The sequence below is a fragment of the Danaus plexippus genome, chromosome 8, assembly GCF_018135715.1.
Source record: "Danaus plexippus chromosome 8, MEX_DaPlex, whole genome shotgun sequence".
Lineage (NCBI taxonomy): Eukaryota > Metazoa > Arthropoda > Insecta > Lepidoptera > Nymphalidae > Danaus > Danaus plexippus.
The window spans coordinates 4,888,695-4,910,917 of record NC_083542.1 but is presented as its reverse complement, the minus strand read 5'-3'; the positions used below and the strand labels follow the sequence as shown (position 1 = coordinate 4,910,917).

General features: G+C 30.9%; 1 protein-coding gene and 1 long non-coding RNA gene across 2 annotated transcripts; both read right to left on the bottom strand.

Annotated features, from left to right (window-relative positions):
* Positions 1-70: 70 nt before the first annotated feature.
* LOC116775961 (neurogenic differentiation factor 2) lies at positions 71-11,190 on the bottom strand. Its single transcript, XM_032669034.2, has 5 exons — positions 11,017-11,190; positions 3,912-4,058; positions 2,122-2,336; positions 1,745-1,884; positions 71-1,133 (listed from the first exon to the last, which is right to left on the bottom strand). Exons 2-5 carry the CDS (start codon positions 4,048-4,050, stop codon positions 1,022-1,024), a joined length of 606 nt encoding a protein of 201 aa, XP_032524925.1. The 5' UTR covers positions 4,051-4,058; positions 11,017-11,190; the 3' UTR covers positions 71-1,021.
* An 802-nt stretch (positions 11,191-11,992) lies between these two features.
* LOC116774198 (uncharacterized) lies at positions 11,993-15,054 on the bottom strand. The gene is made up of 2 exons (XR_004353750.2): positions 14,607-15,054; positions 11,993-12,997 (listed from the first exon to the last, which is right to left on the bottom strand). It is a non-coding gene; the product is annotated as an uncharacterized LOC116774198 (long non-coding RNA).
* Positions 15,055-22,223: the final 7,169 nt, after the last annotated feature.

Here is a 22,223-nt window from a genome sequence, read left to right as displayed (position 1 = left end):
TAGAACTATAGATGATACATAGGAAAGGTAAATACAAAATAAAATTATTTTTTTTGCATATAATCTTTATTATTATAATAAATCATTTTGCCAAGTCGCACTTAAAAATATATATAGTAGAATAATATATCTCAAGATCTTAATATTAATCTAAATCACAATGTCGAACATTATAATAAATGTTTACATATAAATATTTCATACAAAATGCTAGAAGCATAATGTTTTATAACTTGACAAATATTTGAACTAACACATACGGTAACTTTTAAGTGAGATTACTTCAGTTAGAATTAAATAATACAAATAAAATTATCACTTCTTCTATAACAACCTGTCTTATAAGCGACATTAGGAAAAACACAATTCTGATAATGTGTTGACTTTATAATTATTTTGATTGGCACCCCTGGAGAGATCTTCGTACAACTATAGAGACTATAATCAAAATAATCCGACGATTTAATTGATTCATAATTGAAATACAAATTGCAACGATTTTCATAAAATTTAAAAATTAACAATTATGGTTTTTACAAGGTTTTCTTCTCAATAATTTAATAAAGAAATATAAAATAAAATCTTGTCGCTCCGTTCATTGTACTCCTTGGTATATTATTTTTATACCCTGTGTAATTTATGGCAAATTAATGCAATACCGTTTTAAAATCTATTAAAACTGTAATTTTTAAAATTTTTATAAATTAACTTTCAGAAAAATTGTAACAAAAATAATATGAATATGATGACAAACATTAATATGTATTAACTTCGTCAATATTTTTATGACTTTATAGCATTTTGGTGTAATAAAGCATTTAATGCGATTACGACTAGGGAAAATAATGTTTGTTCAGTCCGTGAATAGCCAGGTAGTCGTAGTTTAAGAGAGCCTGGTGACAGTGGGTCGTGTTACATTATTTACTAATTGTATTTTCAGTCATAGACAACTAAGTTCATAATGTAACAGGCTGTCAGTACTCTAGATGCGAGTATTATAGATGTCAGTATAACGTCAATGTCAGAGACATTCATCCGGTACGAGTGAGTCGTCTTCGGGCATGTTGTTGTTCTGTTCCTGTTCCCGACTGAGCACAAACACGGGTTCCACGTTTTCATCATCACTGTTGAATCTGGAAATAAAAGAAAATATCAGTTAATGACGTCTTGTTTATAATAAACTGATATATTTTATTCTTGGAAGGCTGTAGTGTTCAGAATGTCGTAGATTTGTGCTAATACTCTGAATGTTTACAGAACATACTGTTATATAAACTCTTATAAAATCCACGGAAACGAAAGCGCAATTACTACATATATAATAAAATATATCAACCTTGTCAATAACACGATTTTAATGTATTGATAGCGGGCAATCAACATATTATTCTTTTAAATATCAAAGTTTCCGCTTTATGACATTTGGAGTAACGGCGTCAACCAAATTATGGTCAAATAATAATTTCACGCATTACCTATGCAAGATTCGTTTTGCGTCTTCCAAATCTCAAAAGGCTTTGTGTATAAACAATACAACGAATAATTAAAAAAATTAAAACGTCCTTCTGAATTATAAATGCTTAAACAAAATCTACTATAGGCATAAATACGTTCTGAACCGGTAAGATTATCACATTACAACACTTAATATGTAATAAGACTATTTAATATTTTTAATATAGCTAATAGTTTTAACTTCTGAATTAATCAATCATAATGTTGCTTCAAAATTTGAACTACTTACTGGTATCGTGGAATTTCCCCCCGCATCGTACAAATAGCGTTGGTGAGAGCTTTCACATAATTTTTGGCAAGTGTAAGGGTTTCTATCTTCGAAAGACTCCTTTTGTCTTTCTTTACATGAGGAATCACTCGACGGAGATCCTGTGAATTAAATTAATTATTTTTTTTGAACTACCTAAAGGTATAACTCTTTTAACTTAGTTTTTTTTGATTCGATTATTATAAATGATAAATAATTAAAATAACGAATGTTCGACTATTATGATTATATCAACATTTTTATTGTTAACAAATACACGAAAGCAATTATATGATTGAATAACGAAATTAATTAAAATAACGTGTAAAAAGAAACACTAATTGTATTAACGTAATTACTTCAAACGCGCGATTTAATGAATGCATGCGCATGCGTTCGCGTTCGTTGCTCTCTAATCTTCGGAGATTACGTTCGCGAGCTGATGTTCCGCATCTGCGTCGTCTGCCAGGACCGCTGGAACCGCTGGTAGTGCCAGAAGACGAAGAGCTGGCAGCCGTTCGCCGCGGTCGGCAAACTCTCCTTGGAACATCATCGCTACTGCTGTCATAGAAATCTAAAACGTTTTAAGTGAAAGTTAGCGCAGCGTCCGTCACTACTGACAAGAGCAATAAGATTAAAATAATAAGTAAACGTCGTGATTGTAAAGAGGTCTGTGTCCATCACTAATTATGACTTAACAACTTTCGAAGTTATTGCAATATATAAATATAATTCCAGTCGGATTCAGTCCACCCACATTTTTTTTAACCTGTGTGTGGGTATGCACATATTCATCAAAATTATCTTTCTAATTCATAAACTCGAAATCCGGGACGTCACCGATACAGTTATCACATTAAAACAAACAAAAAACTGAGTGACGTAAAGCTTAGTGTAGACGTCACTGTGCAATTTCAAACCCTTCACAGATTCAATATCTATATGTTGAAATCTATGTTTTGTATAAACTGGTTCCACATTATTTAAATATCCGTTATTACATCCTTTACGTATAGCTGAGTATGTGTTAACATTTTTTCAAGGAAATCCTCAGAGCGGATATCTGTATTAAAACTGGTTTCATTAAAATTTCGAGAGACTAGCTTTGCTCAACGGATTCATACGAATAGTTGTGTAAAAGAAATAGCATAAATACTGAAAAAAACTGAACTAAATATAAATGTTCCCTTGTCAAATGTTTGCATATACCCTTGTCTACTTATTAAGAATCTTCTGTTAAGAAGTTAACTACGAAGGTTATGAAGAGTTAATTTGGTCGCTGTTACGTTAAAAGCAAACAGATTCAGTAGGTTTCTTATAAATCTCAGCGCTTTAGTATATTAACCTCGGCGACTGAATAGGAAATGGAAAAACTTTCGTATCTAGTATAACAATACAAACTAGCGCTAAGCATATTGGCTACCTTTTTGTTCATTACTTGGTTCACTAGATTTTTGTATGTGAATAATTATTGGTAGATTTACAACGGAACAGTTTTAAATAAATTAAATAAACGATTTCGGGAATTATCCCGCTCTGTCTTTCAAACCATCAATCTACCAAATTCGTATAAAACGGTCAAGAAGTTTTATAACGTCAAAGAAACGATCAATGTTTATAAGATTATAATAAACAATGTGATTTCGCAGTCTCCAGGCCCTCTCCGTCATTACGTGACGCGACTGCAGTCTGCACGCATTGATGATGTATTAGAGTAAACACGGCTAGAGACTAATCGATTTTGTCGCATGAATACGCCTGATTTTCGTAATGCTTATCGACATTGTAATTCACCCGATGCAAATGATTTTAAGAACATATACCAACTCTGTACTCCGTTCGACGATTTATTAAAAACTAAAGCGAAGTAAAAGCGGGTTACGTCAACAATGATTAAAATGAATATGTACATATGTATATATATGTGTGTGTGTGTTTGTGTTTAAAATAAGTTGTCTGAGAATTCAAAATATAAATCTATAATTATATGATTTTATCATCATTACTAAAGATAATAATGGATCGAATTTTCTCTGTTTAGAAATCTGAATGAATGTTAGAAAATTTAAGTGACACCTTTTTTATTCCTAACTTGATAGTTGATACTGACCGATGTTGTGTATTCTAGATTTAAAAAAAAACATCTTACCTCCAGCTTGTTCTATTTTAATGTCGATCTCTCCTTGCTTGACGTAATACTCGGAGGCATCATCTTCACAGTACATCAATTTCTGGTCAGGAGAAGCCGCCTCAGATCCGCCACCTTCGCTCGTGGCCCACTGAGGCATTTTGATACCTGCAATATTTTTTTTACTGAATTAATGGCTTGATTTATTATATTTACACGAATAATTCTTTGCTTTTGAATCTTATCACGTAGAATTAAGTTTCCCTTAACAGAAAGGTCATTGACATGTTTTTAATCTTGTAGAGACTTTCTTTCTTTCTGTTAGAGAAAATAGAATAATATTTATTTAAAAAGAAATATGAATATAATTTCATTGACTATGAACAGTTAAATCAAACTCTTAGATGGCGTTGCTAAGTATTCACGGTTTAGCATATTTATAGCCAATAGACTTTTAATACATTCAATATTGATTTTATTTGATAACCGTGCACTATAATCAAAGGCAATTATTCGTACATACACGTTATTATTGTACGTGATAAGAAATAAATATCAACCGACTGTCTAACACAAACTTTTTCTTATTAATTTACATTTTTATGGAATCAGAGGTTGTGACGTCAACTGAGATGTTGAAAGAATTCTAAGCGATAGTTGGCAATTTATAATTTGCTCAATAAGAAACAGCGTGAGGTAATTGTATCGGTATCAACAAGTTGTAACATAATTGTTTTTACACACTATAATAATAAAAAAATATATTACACAATGTATACCCTGATAAATCCTACCACTGCATACGAAAGAACGAAAATAATTGCATTGTTTTAATGGAGTATTTTTTAAATATTCCAGTAGCCAGTGTGTTTACGTCCTAAAGCGAGGGCGGAGGGTCGTCGCCAGGCGACCTCCGGCGCCCCGAAGGCGCCTCGACAAATGACATTACACCCGTCACTATACATGACTGACATCAAGAACTAATAACATATATTAATATACGATTACTCTTAATAATCGCCTTTAACGAGATTCTAAAACTAACCCTTTATTTAAATTTAATAGTAGTCTCTTATACTCTATACATATATGCGTAAAAACTCACCAAAATTATTCTAATAGTATTTTTAAGTGACCAACAATAGATACATCTAAACAGTACGTTTTGAATTATTAAAAAAAGGAAAACTAAGAATTTTCCAATGACGGAAATGTATATCGTATTGCACAGGATAGAGACACATAAGCGTCTTAGTATGTTATTTAGGAGTAGACTACACCCTTAGTAGTTTTCATTATCTACCTAAATACTTACAGTTTTAAGGTTGGTCTTTATAAATATGTGTATAAACATAGTATATGCATACTCGATGGTGCAAACTAGATTTCTGTACGATGTATTTAGAACGCTACTATTACTTGAACTTATCGTGACGTCATCAATGTGTAGCTGCCACATGGCAACACTAACGAATAGTACTTGTTACGTTGCTACGACAGCTACGGACTGTTAGTTTAAATTAATTTTCCAATTTCTCAAAGCAGTTTCTCATTCTTATTATGTTATCTTAATATAAATTGAAATTGAAGGCATGTCTATTTATATATTTGATGTTAAAGAATCACTCTAATCTAATACGACCAGCAACAAGATATTTTATAAAGATTAATATTTGACAGGAAATTGTTCGATTCATAAATAATCCAATTATTATTTAATATTTAAAATGTCTTACTAAAGTAAGTAAATAAAGTAAGAGTCCAACTGAGCCTGTAATATAATGGAAAAATACATGTTTTGAACACTGAAAATTCATAATACATCGAAAACTATTTTTGATTATCAAAATAACGAAGTGTACAAAAATAAATTGGAATACTGTTTAACTCTCTCTGTACAAGTGACTGTAACAGACGCGTGGCTTAAATTATTCATTGGACAAAATTTATATTCAAAGTAACGAGTCCATATTTTGTGATGAGCCAACTGCGTCACTAGCATTTTTATTAAAAAAAAAGTTTATATAATTAAAAAAAAAGCGAAACGCAGATACGTTAACTGACTTACAACATTTTTATTTCCAAACATCACGAACATAATAATGTAAAAATGTTTTTCCACAGTTGTTTTCAAATAAAAGTTCGATAATATTTACGTTATATAAATTATTACAAAAATTAACTGCGTCACAGCAGACACACTTGTTTCAATTTAAATAATCTGTCTTTTTAACACTCGTAACATAACCTTGACGAGTTTAATAATTTAAAAAAAAATCTCTATTTTAGTTCTCAAATTGATCTAAAAATATACGACTTTTATAAAGCCTAAAGGCGAAAGATGAAATTATTATTTTTATTAAATTTGATAAACGGTAGTTATCTTAAAGTGATTTATATTTTTACATGTACGCCAATAGTAAACAAATACGTTCACAAGTTGACATTTGACTGACATTAAGTAAAGCGAATAATGAGAGGCCAACGTGCTGCAAGTTGTAGCCTAGTGGTCTGATAACTGTATCATTTGTGAGTCATTGCTCAATCGATTTCCGCCGCTAAGATTTTAATTTAAGAATGTTAAAACTAATTTTAGATTATAATCCTACTATCGGCTGTTAATCAAGGAGTTCCAATATAATTTACAGCTTGTATAAAATAACAATCCAACTCACGTTCAGGCGATTATTTTATAATGAAAGGCTCTAAAAGAAAAAAGAATGTCAAAATTGTGTAGGTAACATAGAATAAAACGTGCATACACTATTCAGCCGATGTCACGTAATTCGAAGAGATATAAAAACGATTGCTCGATTTTATAAAAATATCGACATCTTCGATGTACATGTACGAGTTCAATTAAGCAAAGAGTATTTTATGAAGTTACAAATGCCATGTCCTGCTGGCAACGTCAGCAGTTCGACCTTCGTTTCGCTTGCCTCTCCACACGCTTTCACCTTGCTACCACCGTTAGCCCAGTTAACGCCTATTGTTAGTGTATCAAAAAATAATTACATAATACTTTTCCGTGCATCTCGTTCGCGTCGTGTCATCAAAGACCTTCACATTTAGGATTATTTAAATACCTATTCTTTATTTTTATTATTTGGATACCATAGATTAAATAGATTTTAATGTCGTATGCATTAAATATTGCACGTAATCGCTAATATTTCAAACCTCTCTAGGGATATAATTAGTAACTAAAACTGCAGACATTTTACCCTTTCACATACTTGCAACTTAATGTATCAGATAAAGTAATACTAGTCTTACCCAATTCTTCAAATCAGAGCAAGTAGTTTTTTAAATGAATTAAAAATGTTACAATATAAAATGTTGACTATATTCAACTATATATTATTAAACAAAAAAAAATGTAATTCTTTGAATTAGGTATCACTTCAATCAAAAAGGTTTTAAAGAGACGAAACCTCTTAACATTCAATGGATTCACCGTGCGGGTGCCGGGTCCATCGCGTTGTAGGGAGAGGAGCTTCAGCAGTGCCTGGGACTTGCGACCCAGGTAAAGGTTTAAGGTGCCCCTATCTAACGCGCGTTAAAAGGTCACCTCCACCGTCCAAGCTCCTCTCTATACCTAACCAAATTTAAAAAGAACCTACTAGGGCTGCTGTCGAAGTACGATTGAAGAATGCATTGATATTAGTTTTGGACAGGATCAACTCTTTTAGAAGGTGGTAGAGAGATTTTGCCGTTATACCTCTCGCACTCACTTCTACCGCGTACAATTCCACGACGAACCTATTTCGAGTGAGTTCGTTTGTGAGCTCATAAATTTATTGACCTTGATGCCATGGTCTTTGGGGATGTTGGTTTCCCAAGGAACCGTAAGCTCTATTATTACAACGCGCTTTAAAATTCGCGAATACATAAATATATCTGGTCTGGAGGATGACGCACAGATATCCTCTGGGATTTTGTATTGTTTCTCATACGTATCCATCATTATACTTCAATTCGAAGCAGCTTTATTTACGAGCAAATAACGATTTTAGAAATCTTTTTGTATATATGTGTCGCAGATTAAGCAGAGTAAATAAAATAGGGACAGATAAAAAATACTGTAAAATTTGAAAACAATTGCTTATTATTCGGATTTAAAATTAACTTAATGCAATAATTATGATAAAGCATATTATTTCCTTAACTAAAATAATGATCTATAGATACAGTGTATACGTGATATTATTTAAACATAACACACGTAATAAATGTTCGTGTCAAAGTGACGTTTATGTTTACAAGTTAATTGTTCGATACCTATCGTTTGAGAAACAGCTGATCAAACATTCAACAATTAAAGCATATTGTATTATTAGATTGTATATGTTTTATATAGTGAATTTATTCTACCTAATATTGAATTGATTATCAATTGTAATTAACGACCATATTATTATAAATGACAAAAGGCTATCGGCCGGCTAACGATAATTTTATATTATGTAATCAGGAATGCATCTTATTGTGACCTTTTAATTTATAGGTATAATATTATAATTCTAAACAAAATGTAATTTAAATATCTACTTTAATATAGCCATTTTTACATCGGCGTCTTCGGGGGATGGGATTATTCAATTTTCCCGTCCACGCAATAAGCTCTTTAGAATTCTTTCTCTGGTTTATTGAACATATTGTAATGCCTGATAAGTTTGTACTTGAATAAACATTACAAGATTACAAGTAAATCACTATCAGTAGATATAAATAATTTAAACTTAATTAGGTTATATAATATCAAAGTAAAAATCAATAAAATATGACTGTAAAATTTTGTATTTAATTAACTTAAAATTTATATTAAATCGAGACAAATAATATGCCAAAGAAGAATTACAATATATAGGTATTTGTTTTAAGTGTCTTCGACTATAAAGTGGCCTTTCACTATTTTATGTAGTACATCAAAATTTTACGTTACAATAATGTAAAAAGAGATAGATAAAAAAACTGCTACACACATCCACATGTAGGCTATAGTAAAAAATAAAAAAAATATTTTTATTTTATTTTTATCTAAACTTATTAATATGTTTATTTTATAAAGACAAAAATTTTGTATCTTTTCAGAATTGTAGTTTGCAGGACAAAAAAAATGCTGTCGGCATGTTAATTAGGTATAGAGAAAGTTTTCTGACAAAAGAAACCAACGCCTTTATGTTCTATAATTTCAAGCTTTGGATTAAAAAAAACAGTCGTGTTTGTTTCATTATTATTTTTAGTATACAATAATATTTTTAAAGTCTGCCACCATAAAAGACGATATTAATCCACACAAAATTGTCATAAAACAAAAAAAAACAATTAAAGAGTAGTTTAATACATTTTGAAACACATTTTCAACTGTAAAACTTATCTATGTCAATGACACAAAAGCATTTTATTACAAAAACGAATGTTGCCAGTATGCTAATGATGTAAAATAGTAAAGAATAATTCTAATATGTTTTAGACTTTCATGGAAATTAAGAGAAAATTTACGATATATTAGGTGATGAAATTTTAATATTTTAAAACATTTTTAATTTCACTTTCATTGTTTTCAATAACTCCTAATTCCTACACAGTGGCGTTATATAATTAAAGTTAAAACAATTATATTAAATATAAATATTGTCTAGCTAATTATTGAAATCTATATAAATTGACGAAACTCTAACTTAATTACTAACGCGTGTTGTTTAATTACTATATTACTTTAAATGACTCTATATTCAAAGTTACCGATAACAATTATTAAATAAAATAACCGATCTAAAAATATGTAATACTTTTTTCTTTACCTTGACCACAAAAAGTATTGAATACAAACGGAAAATTGGTTAAGCGGTTAGGATAAATGAAACTGTTGAGATTTGATGAAATATGAAAGATTCCGATGTAATGAGTGGTTGTTAAGGAGAATTTCATTATTTGCGTCTTATTTCTTCATCCGATCCTAACAAAATTTATATGAAACCAATTTGACGTCAAACTCTAGGGAATACAGAGGATAGATAATATCAGTTCACATATATAAAACTTCCATTTTCGAAAAAAATCATAAGCACATTTCATTAAAAATAAATAAATTACTGGCAAAAAAAATATTTTGATTTAATTGTTTTTTTTCATAAATACATTTATCTAAGTATATAAATGTATCAGCAAACCGTTACAGCATTCTATAATCTTTTTTTATTATTTATAAGCAGTTACTTATAGAGTAATAAAAATGCGTACGAATCCTTGAAAAGGATTATCTGTGTAAAATATTTAGAGATAATGATTACACAAAACAAATATAATAGGTAATAAATATATATATTTTTAAAGTTACAGTGATTTTTAATAACAATATTATCTCAAAGGTAAAATAGTGTGCATATTCTGATAACCTTATCACTATCAGTTTTTTTTAGAACACTGCATAACTGCAAGTATTGCAAGCATCGTGATATTCAATTAACATTATTACTAACGTTAAAAATATCACTTACATAATCCATTTCTCATTTAGAGCAATTATTATTGATGGAAAATATATATAATACCTCTTTGATTTGTATTATTTAATTCGAAATTTAAAAATTTATGACAAGCTTTAAAGCGTATCGATAAAAAAAATTATTTACATCGTTTATCGTTATCGCACATTAGTTACGTGTGTTGTGAATTGACATTTACTTAATTATTTCACGTTCTTAATTACATATTTTTCAAAAATAACATGTACCTATCACCTATTGTTTATGATATAAAAATGGCTTGCATTCAGTTTACTGTCGCGTAAACGATATTGTTTAAACAATGACATTCAAATAAAAACTATAATATTTTAATCTTATGAATATTATCTTATAAGCTTATGCTCGACAATAATTGTATAAAACATAAGATTATGAAAAATTATTATAATACTATCAATTATGAAGATATGAAGAAGTAAATAGCACTAATTTAGAAGGTTCTCTGGTGAGTGTAAGATAAATTTGATTTTAAATATATCACACAAATATTGTTTTGTAAATCTATTCAAGTAATTTAACAAAGAATTCGCCTTTCACTTAGCATTCAGAACTGACACGTAGATAATAATTTTTGTGTTAAAACTAAAACTTGCCTTCTATTGCCGTCGTGGTTACGTCCAGGAAGAGCACAAATGTAAAATTTCACTGCGTTATCATGGTTCAATCGTGATTGTAGCGAAAGTGATAGTTTCCGCGTAGTGTTGCGCGTATTTGTGAACGTGTCTATATTAAACGGATCAAACGAGACGGGCACTCGCGGCGCCCACTCGAACGCTATTGGACCGCTCGCATTCAACCAGCTATGGAACTTGCGCGTTCGGTTACGTCAGCAATACAACCCTCGCAACAATATCATCCCCCGTCGTTTATAACTATTTTATTCACTATCGATATGTTTATAATATTATCGATTATATATTTATTTTTGCTGTTTACGTAATAAATAACCATTAAGTCATAACTGTTAATGAAACTATTAGTAACAAATTAGGCTGCTTCGAAAATTTAACAAGCGATATACAATATGACTTATTGCACCAAGGAGATTTAATATACATAAATAGTGCAACTTCATATTTATAAGATCATTACTAAAAGTAATATTAATAGTTATTATTATTACGTTGATTTCTGAATTACATATACATATGAAATTAAACTATTATTATATAAACGGTTAGTCTATCAGATATAACATAGAAATTTTTACTTTCATTGCAACATGTTCGAATCTATATACAATCCTAGTATAAGATCATGTTCAAACCTGTTGCACAAGTCTCTTAGATTAGCAACAAGTGCTTCACCGGCCACTCCTTTATAGTGTATACCCATTGCCAAGTTTTGATTCTTACTATTAGTTATCATAATGAGAAAAAAAATTACCTATTTATACCTATTATTTTGTGGAATGTAAACTTTTACAAATCGTTCACTGGGTTATACTAGAGAATGTCGTGAATTTTCTAGACATTCTTGCTGGACTACCTACTCGTTCTCGCATAAGTAACGCCATCTCTTTAAAGAAATCGGAACTGAGGTAAGGACAAAAACGTTATTATAACTATATTTTCGCTTAAACAACTATTTATTTATATAATCGTCAGAAATATTAACATGATATTTTTGAAGGTAATATATATTACATGCATTTGACTACATTAATTCATATCTGTCTTCTCATAGACAAAGATAGTTGCCACTAGAATGATTGTAACATTCAATTTCCAGCATCCCTCGCTTTTAACTCTGAATTAAATTATCTTACATTTTATTATTTGAATCTTAGATAAGTTTTTTTGCTAAATGGCTAAGATTTGAAAATGAAGCTCAGATGACTTTACATTTAAACAAAGGTAAGTCAAACGTCAAAAATAAAAGGACAGCCAAAAATGTTAAACACCTATTTCTTTTTGGATCCTGGAGCACAGGCAGTACAATCAATGTTTTGAATTAACAATATGGTTTTATTTAATGTCATAAATTTATTATTTACTCAAAAATATAAACAAATATATTAAATTTAGTATTTTTTGGTAGTTATTATAAAAATTTAAAAAATTAAAGCTCAATGTACCATTTATCCATGAAGAAAAACAATGTTTCTTAAATATTAAAAGTTTTATTTCCTATATAATAAAATTTCGCGTTAAATTGATTATGATTACGTTTTTAACATAAAAAAAATACAGGTATAGTATAGTACGAGTGAAAGCAACAGGAACGCAAATCTTTCATTCTATACTTTTATTTAAACTTAAATTCAAGAGATATTGCAATGATTCTTTACAAAATTCTTACAGCAAAACTTTATTTAGCCCCCATATTATTATCGTCCGAAAACCGTTTGCTGTTAATGTCCATGTTAACCAACAGTACTCGGTAACATTGGGAGTTAATGGAATATTCAGTGGATTCAGTACTTCATGCTTTAAATGGATTTTTAGCGCTCGATAAACTTGTTCTGAACGCATTAATCATCATCGTCTGCGGCAGGGACGGGGCTAGGCTTGGACGTGTGATATCCAAGCTAAGTCTGTTCTTCGTCAAAGAATCACTGGTGTGCAAATGACCCTGTGATAACAAAATGGAAAATTATTATTATATATTAATACAAATATAATATAGAAAAAAAAGACTTCCAACGTGCATCTTTGTATAATTTGTATTACATTTATATCACGAAGTTGGTTATTGGCATCCCATTTGAAAATAACATCTTATCTCTCATTGATGTTTCTTTTTTCTCAAACTTTAGAAACGTTAAATTAGAGTATTGATAAGAAAAGGAATTCCCGTTTCTCATTCAATATAGGCATATATTAAAAATATACTGTGCAAAGATATAATAATAAACTGTACGAAGAATAACTCTTCCGGCTATATGGTGTGAAGTAGCAAATTTGGAGTAAACATGAAATGAAGATCTACAAATATCTCATACAGATTTATACAGACTATGTACATATATGCTAAAAAATATAATAACTCTCACAAATCACCATTCTCACGTAAATTTGAATTTGTGAGACGTCCGTACACATTTGCGGTTAAAATTATATAGTAATTTATATTCCATCTATTTTCTCAACCTCTCTTCCGTTTACATCGTTCTTATTATATAAAACCTCTTTCAATAAGCAATTACATTTACAGCGTTTCTATAAAAAAAAATTATATTAAAAAAAAGAACACAAATCTTCTTTAATGTATAGTTTGCAATTGAATAATAAATCATTGGAAACTTAATTTCCATCTTTCTGAATTTATGAGTAGGTTTAAATAAAAGTAATCGTATAAATTGCATGTGCGTGAGACTAACGTCTTGGCCCAGTGTATGCTTCTAATATGAAATGTATGCTTAATAAATATGTATACCATATCTATCCTGCAGAGGAATATGGAACAAGACATATAAAAACTAAATACGCTGTTCCGCTGAGTCTCTGTGGAAGACACATTGAAACTGCCAACCATACGTGGCCACTGAGACTAAATTCGTGTTCGCAAGTAAGCGTTTTATACCAAAAGCAATTGATAAATTGTATTGCATTTAGACTAGCCACAGTCCATATATATTTTTTTACCCACCCCGATAAACTAATGAAAAGTCAATTTCACATTATCTTCTCATTAATAATACTTTTAAAACTTTACTATTCAAGGAAACATTGTTGAATGATACATTTTTATAGACCAGCCGAAACATAGATTGGCCTTTCTTGAATTAAAGGGCATATATGTATGTTCTTTTGAGAGTTATTTAGTTTAAATTTGTGAAATTATTCATTGTGTGTTCAAAGTAAAAGAACTTGTAACACTCTGATTATTTCTTACTAATAAACGTTGGCACTACGTAGTAGTTATTGTGAGTAGTAACTAGTATCGGCTAGCTTCATAGGACTAAAACTATGGTAATTTTGGTCATTAGTAAGCTAATTTTGTTTTCAATAATAATGACTAAAAAAAACTTCTCAATCACGCGTGAAAGGGCTTAGTCGGTATGAGAGTATCATAGCTATGATAATTAATCTTTATGGTATCAGTATATTATATGACGTAATATTAAATGTCGGTTTTCACTGAATTGGTATATGGAAGAAATATTTAATAGTTTTTTCCAAGACAAAAAATTAACAGGAAAGGTATACCTACTTAAAACGGTCGACATAGTAAAACTTACCTTGTTTTCGTAAAATAACATAAATACCAAAGACCCTATCAGAAATAACAATAACAAAGGCAAACTCGCACACACAAGCACCAGGAATATAGTATTGATAACCATTTTCATATGATGTACAAATTAACACTACATCATTTGTAGTCATCCGCAATAATAAACTGCGCACTCATATCTATCTTTTATCTTTGTAAATCGATATAAATTAAAATAATCTCTTTGGATTATAATTTATTCTATAAAACCTTACAATTAAGTTCACAGATATCGCAAAATCTTATCTTTCAGTAACAATAAAATAGAATATAATTTAAAAATGACATGCCTTAAGGAAAATAAACTGTTTTCAACCTTTTTTGTCTGTTGTCTATGGAGGTGTTAATACATTTTTCTCATCAACGAAAACAGAACTCTACATTTACTTTTATATAACATTTAAGTTGTACAGCTCTCCATATTGCTAAGGTTGGCAAAACATTATTTATAGTATATTAAAAAAATGCTTTTATCAAATAAAACTGTACTGTAATGTTATTTAATTCATTTATTTCCAAGCATTTCTGTAACGAATCTGTTATTTTTAATAAAACAAATGACAAATATAACTTATAAAAAAAAAAATAATTTATATATAATTTAAAAGCACCCATGCCTGTTCGTAAATTAAAAAAATAATAATAATATTCCTTGTCGATAAAATAGATTATAGACGTCTGGAGATAAAACAAAAAAACAATTAAGTAACAATGAACTATTAATTTATGCAGTTGCAAAAATTTATTCGTAATGACAGCAAGTATATCTATTAAATATAGAACTTTGTGTAATAAAAGTATAAGTAAACTTATCCGATATTAAAATTGAGATATATCGCTTTTGATTTCCAATGCAACTTCCTTAATTGTTTCATGAGTTCCTGAATAGATGATTGTAAATCATAGACAAAACTGAACGTGTATGTATCTTTTACTACATTTACTTAGATAATAATGTGTAATGTAATGGTATTATTTTATGTATACAGTATTATATATGACAGTAACATTTTATTGAGTGACACGAGTATTTGTTGAAGTAGTGTACAATAATTATTATTATCGCTAGTCGTAATGGTGTTGTGGCTTGATAGCTTGTCAATTTCACACGGGACGCACGAACGTATTTCAAATCTATAATAAAATCTTTTATTAAAATAAAAATAGAATAATTTAGTTAGTAACATGTTTGATAATTTAGCATGGTGTTCTGGCAACACTATGATCATATAATTGGAAATCTCAAAAGGACTCGTATCCAGAGCCGTAAAAACATTTACAAAAAAAAAATTATAATAATTGGAAATCAAGAAATAGATAAACCTTATATTAGTTCAATTTTGTCTCCTCTTCCGGATCGATTGAACATTTTTTTTCAAAACAAATTTAGATAGATGACTTAAGAAAAATAATCATTAACATTGTGGGAGTTAAGTTGATGAATGCTATGCTGGGGTTTATGTACTAGGGTGAGTCAAAAAGTTCGCGGAGTGGGGGGTAAAAAGTAAGAATAAAAGACAAAATTATATTTCCTTCTCTATGTATTCTTCTTTAACTTTAATACATTTATCAGATCGATCAATTAATTTATTCATAACTTCGAAAAAAAATGTTTTGTCTTTGTCACCTCTTATGCTCTTCACCTCTTCTTCGCTGGAAAATTTCTTTCCTCGAAGCTCTTTTTTTATTTATGGAAATAAATAATAATCGCTGGGAGCTAAATCTGAACTATAGGGTATATGTTCCAAGATTTCGAAACCCACTCTTTGTACAGCAGCTATCGCAACTTGCGCCTTTTGCACAGGTGAATTGTCGTTAAAAAGGAGCATCCCTTTGGTCTATTTTTCCCGCCTTTTCTCCCTTACATCATTTCGCAAATTTTGTAATAGTGTAGCCTAGTACTCTCTAGTTACAGAGGTACAGTTTTTTTTTTTGTAGTCAACAAGAAGAATTCCCTCCTTATCCCAGAAAACAGCGGCCATGAGTTTTCCAGACAACGGAGACACTTTGAATTTTTTAGGGGGTCGTGTGCCCTTTTTGTGCCACTGCATGGAGCCTTGTTTGGACTCAGGCTCATAATGAGGAACCCAAGTTTCATCTCCAGTCACAATCCGCCAAAAAACTTCGTTCTTGTTTTCATCACAGAGAGACAAACACTCGCGACAACACACAACTCGCCGCTGTTTCTGGTGTGGCGTGAGCATTCCCGCATCCACCTTGCACCCACTTTTGACATGAAAAGTTGACCGTGTATAATGTTGAAATGGTTATAGCCGACACTCCTATTGCTTTAGCAAGCTGCTTTTTCTTTAAACGGGCATCTTCCAATATGAGTTTTTCAAGTTTTTCGACGTTCTATGCCGTGGTCAACTCGACAGGCCGCCTTGACCTCGGATCATCTTCAATCGAATCTCTACCTTGCTTGAAGAGGTTGTGCCACTTGTAAACTACGGTTTTGTCAGAGAAAGAGTCCCCATAAACAGAAGATATCTCTCTAAAACTAATCTGAGGAGTTTTCCGTGCTTGGTAAGGAATTTAATAACTGCACGAAATTCAATTTTCTTAATGTTTTAAATTTTCTTCCGGATTCACTATTTTATTGAACTGCATCTTACTGAATAAAGAAATGATTTTTATGAAACTTGGTATATATACCCTTAATGACTGTGACAAATAGTACAGGTAAAAAAGTGACCCTTTTCCCTCACCATACCTCTTATTACACTAACTTTTTGACCTGCCTATGTAGGAACTATAAGATACTGGCGAATTACACTGACCACTTATAAACATGAAAGCAATGAACAAAGTGATTAATTAAAATGTTGCCAGTCAGTTGTCTTAACAAAATTTGTGACGCCAGCATTTAAGTTGATAACTAACTAGTAAAATAATATTTAATAAAAAGTTTTACATAAACATTATTAAAAAGTGTCGATGTCTATTCACTTTATGAATATACTAATTATAAATAGTTTAGTAATTACAAAGATATAAAAAATCATCTTTATAAATCATCCTTTCAAAATTATTCTTCTTTATTGTTATAAACAAGAGTTTTCTATGATGGAACAAATTTAAGAAACACTCACTTGTATTCAATTAAAAAGAGTAGCTCCAACTTATGATGGACGTTTGCTTCCAAGGAACGAAAAGAAATACACACATTCCAAAAATACTTAGAAACTAAATGTTTTCTTGTCATTTGTTTCTTTTAGGGATACACAATGGAAACAGCCAAAATATTTTTTTTTAGTGTTTCAAGGTTGTATTAAATATTAAAAATACTTGTAGTGAATACCTATACGCTTAACTCAAGTTCGCATAATCATAGTATAGGAGAGTCGTTTCTCGTTTCTCATTGAATAACCTACGTTTTAAGAATGAAGAATTATTAAAGTATCATATGTAGTGTAAAATTAACTTAGCGGAAGTTGTTTTGTCTACAAAATACTAGGCAATATATTAAAGAGAGACGTGAAAGTGTATTAAAAATATGTATATATGGTAAGGTACAACGCCATCTAACGTATATAAATCGTCAATTCATATTGAATACAACTATTATGCAGTGTATTCTCCAGGCACTATAAACAATTTTGGCTATAAATATTAGCTTATATTTCAAATATTAACAATCACTCACACATAAATCGATAGACCTTCTCGATAATTACATTAGTAGCCCTACTAAGTTCTTACTTAACTTTGCTTACTTAAAACTTTGTAGATATATTTGCGCTGCGCTTATCGGTGTGTAAAAATGTCTTTGAATTCCAGAATCCTGTATTGGGGTTATAAATATTATTCAATTATGGATTTTATTTCGAATACTTTTAAGAGCTTTCTTTATCAAAAATTTAAGTTGCATGAACTTATAATGTATTTAGTCCAACGTCATACATCCACACATCAATGTTTTCAATTTTAATCTACCTTGTAGTGCCATCGGATTATTAATCCTGACTTATAATTACAAAGATTTTTCTAGAAAGACAAACAGCTTTTCTGTCACTCTCTCTGTTAGTCTTCTGTTAGTCTTTTTGATATTCAGGGCCTTTTTTCCCACTGGATACATTGGGTATTTGCTCCGTAAGGGTGATCTCCCCAAGGTCCCTACTCCATCATCAAGTGATGAGCAATAGGATACTGTCATGTCGTCAGATAATCAGGCCAAAAGAATGCAACATGTTTAAAATTATTTCATTATGTATAATAATTTCTTAATCTTCTTTAATAATTTAATAATAATTCTTAATCCGATCTTCTGGCATCTTTTAGCAACACGTGACTACTGCATTCTGGTTTCCGACTCATAGCAGGAACCTCCTCTTCCCCCCTCTCTTTACAATATTCCCACTTTTACCCACGTACGTAATGACAGAACTCTTAAAAGAGGCGGAGGAATTTGCATCTATCTTCGAAATGGCTTGTCCTTTCATACTATTTCTGAATTTCCACAATATGTTTCTGAACCTATTTTGGAGTATCTTTTAGTCCAAGATGATGTCCTCTATACCAAACTTTTGGTCGGTGTTCTATATAGTCCCTCCTCACACGTTAATTATTTTCCTTCTTTAGATTTCCTTCTAGATAAACTTTCTCCTTCTTATCATGACTAATGGGAGACCTAAAAACCTGCCTTATCAAAAACGACAATAGAGCCCAAAAATTAAAATCTTTAATTCATCCTTTAATCTTTCAAACCTTCCCTCGTCTGCCACTCCCTATCCTCGGAGCGCTCAATCATCTCTTTTCAATCTTATAATTGTATTGCAACCTGAAATTGCTAGCTCTTATGGCCAAGGGTCATCGTCTTTTTCTTACCATGACCTAATTTTCCTAAATTATAATTATCCTCGGTAAGACGCAAACGCCGTAAAATTTTTCCCTGTAGTCTAAAAACTGTCAATACTGATGTCTTTATGTCTGACGGACGTTGATAGATTGGGCTCATCTTTACAATTCCGTGAGTATCGAGGATAAGATGAACTTTTTCAATTCTGAAATTTATAAACTATATGACGTATACGACTTAGGCATTATCCAGCACCTTTGCTTACTCCAACAATTAAATTCTTAATGGCCAAACGGCATAAAGCCAAACGTAAAATCAGAAAGGATCGGTCGCCTGATAACCATGCTGCCTACAAAAAGCTGCCTAATATCTGTAACAGAATGTGTAGGGATGCAAAGCGTCGCTATATCTTCTCCTCTCTTTGTAATACTTCAAGCTCACAAATTTGGAGCTTCCTAAACTCCTTAGATGTGGGCAATCATTCCAACTATAAATCCTTCCAAAATATTAACTTAAATGAATTCTATAATAATTTCTCCAGTGGCTGTGCCTTCTTCTCGGCAGAAGTATTCTTTAATAAAACTAACTTCCACCCAGCTAATGGTAACTCGTTTTTATTTCCCATAATAACAAAAGAAGATGTTGAGAAACCTCTTTTATCCATTACTTCAAAATCTGTAGGTTTTGATGAAATCAGTGTTGACGTGCTTGTACCAATACTCCGCATTGTCTTACCTGTATTAACTCACATTTTTATTTTTCTTTGGTATCAGGAACTTTTCCTACAGCTTAAAAAACGGCTTACATTATCCCGCTACATAAACTGCCTCACCCTACATCGCCTTCTCACTTTATCACACACTCACACTCTATTCTCCCTAACCGTTCTAAAGTTCTTGAACGCATTATTCAAAAACAACTTTCTGACTACCTCTACCGCAATAATCTCCTCCGCTCCTTTCAATCCGGTTCCCGATCCCACCATAGCACCAGTTCTGCCTTACTGAAAGTAACAGATGATATCCAATACACTATGGATAACAAGGAACTAACCATATTAGTTCTCCTAGACTTCAGTAATGCATTGACTTGCTTGACTTTGACAATTTATTAGGTATCCTCTCCTCTATCTCCAGCTGTTATTAATATTGTTGTTTTTTTTAAATTGATTTCAATCTTACCACGTCGGTCATCTGTGGATGGTGAAATCCGATAAGAGCTCCTCTGATTGGAATAACACATATGCAGGGGTACCACAAGGCAGCGTCCTGTCTCCTTACTCTTTTCTATATTCATAGATAATAGTCCCAAAAATATTTCTTCTCCCTACCATCTCTATGCAGCTTGCATGACTTACAGCTCTATAGGCTTGAAACACCATCTACACTTAAGGTAGCTATCGAGGCTATTTATAAAGAGTTGAAATCTATACATAAATGGGCAAATGAATTCGGTCTGCTAGTGAACCCAAATAAATCTCAGGCAATGTTTATCGTAAGTATAATTAATTTTGATATCTTGCCCTGTATATTGTACGACGGGGTTTCAATCCCATTTCTAGGTCGGGTAACAAACTTGGGATTATTAATGGACTGTCATTTGTCATGGATAGCTCAATATGAATAAAGTAAGAGAGAGGATTGACCTTACTATATATTCTCTTAAACGTCTGCAAAAATTCCTTTCTTTTAAAACTAAAATTATTTTTGTGCAATATCTTCTTCTTTCCTTACTCAATTACGGTACTGTTTGCTACTAAGATGCTACTGATGAGAAGCTCGATAAATATGATCGGCTTCGGAATTTATGCACCCGTTTTATTTTGGGCTTGCGTAAATATTAAATACCACATTTCTGAATTCCGCAGTAAGTTAAAGTGGCTCCACGTACGCTTCCGCCGGAATATGCGTGTTTTAACGCTAATGTACAATATGTTCAAACATTCTTCTTCCCCGTAGTTAGGCGTTTTAAATTTTCCTCCCCCAGATTCCTTCCTAAACGCTCTTGTGTTACACAAAATCCTCTTGATATCCCCTCCTTTAATACATTTTTTTTCCGAAAATCCTTCTCTGTCCAAGGTGCACAACTTTGGAACTCATTTCCACCTTCTGTTTACAAAGAGAGTCCAAGTTCGCCTGCATTTAAACATCGGCTTAAGAGACATCTTCTGTCACTTTTACCTTTTGTTATGTAATGTTTTTTATTTCTACTGTTTGTATATATTTATGTGTATATTTACGTAAATATTTTATTTCCTCCCTTAAGTATTAGGTCATCTATATACCTATGTATGTATAATATCTAAATTTTATATTATAGTAATATTTTTTTTTAATGCTTATATATAAATCTCTTTATTTTATTTTTTTTTCTCCTCTCTATTTATTGTATCTTCACCACGCTTTCTTATCTAGTTTCCTCTATCAAAAGGGTTTCTGGCAGAGATCTCTTTTAAGAGATAAGTTATCCTTTGTGCATCACATTTCTTTTTAAATAATGTAACTATTTCTACTTTTGGAACATGAATAAATAAAATATTATTTTACCTATATAATTCCTTTTTAAAATATTTATTTAATTTAATTTGTCGTGTCGAGTAAAATGTAAAACAATAGAAATTGCCTAGTTAAGGAAGATAATATGGTTTTGCTGAAATATTTTGACTACTTTCACATTCGATTTTGTGATATGGAAAATCTGTGGGTGACAGAATCTGTTTTTGGATATTGTGTTAATTGAAAATGTATAGGTTTAGATTTGGAAGTACTGCACGAAACCCTTTGT

Bases quoted from the DNA above. Each gene is read 5' to 3' on its own strand.
- LOC116775961 (XM_032669034.2), bottom strand. From the start codon at position 4,050: ATGCCTCAGTGGGCCACGAGCGAAGGTGGCGGATCTGAGGCGGCTTCT. The intron at 2,337-3,911 runs GTAAGATGTTTT...AAAACGTTTTAG, and splicing joins TAAAATAGAACAAGCTGGAG to ATTTCTATGACAGCAGTAGC. The intron at 1,134-1,744 runs GTAAGTAGTTCA...TTTTATTTCCAG, and splicing joins GGGGAAATTCCACGATACCA to ATTCAACAGTGATGATGAAA.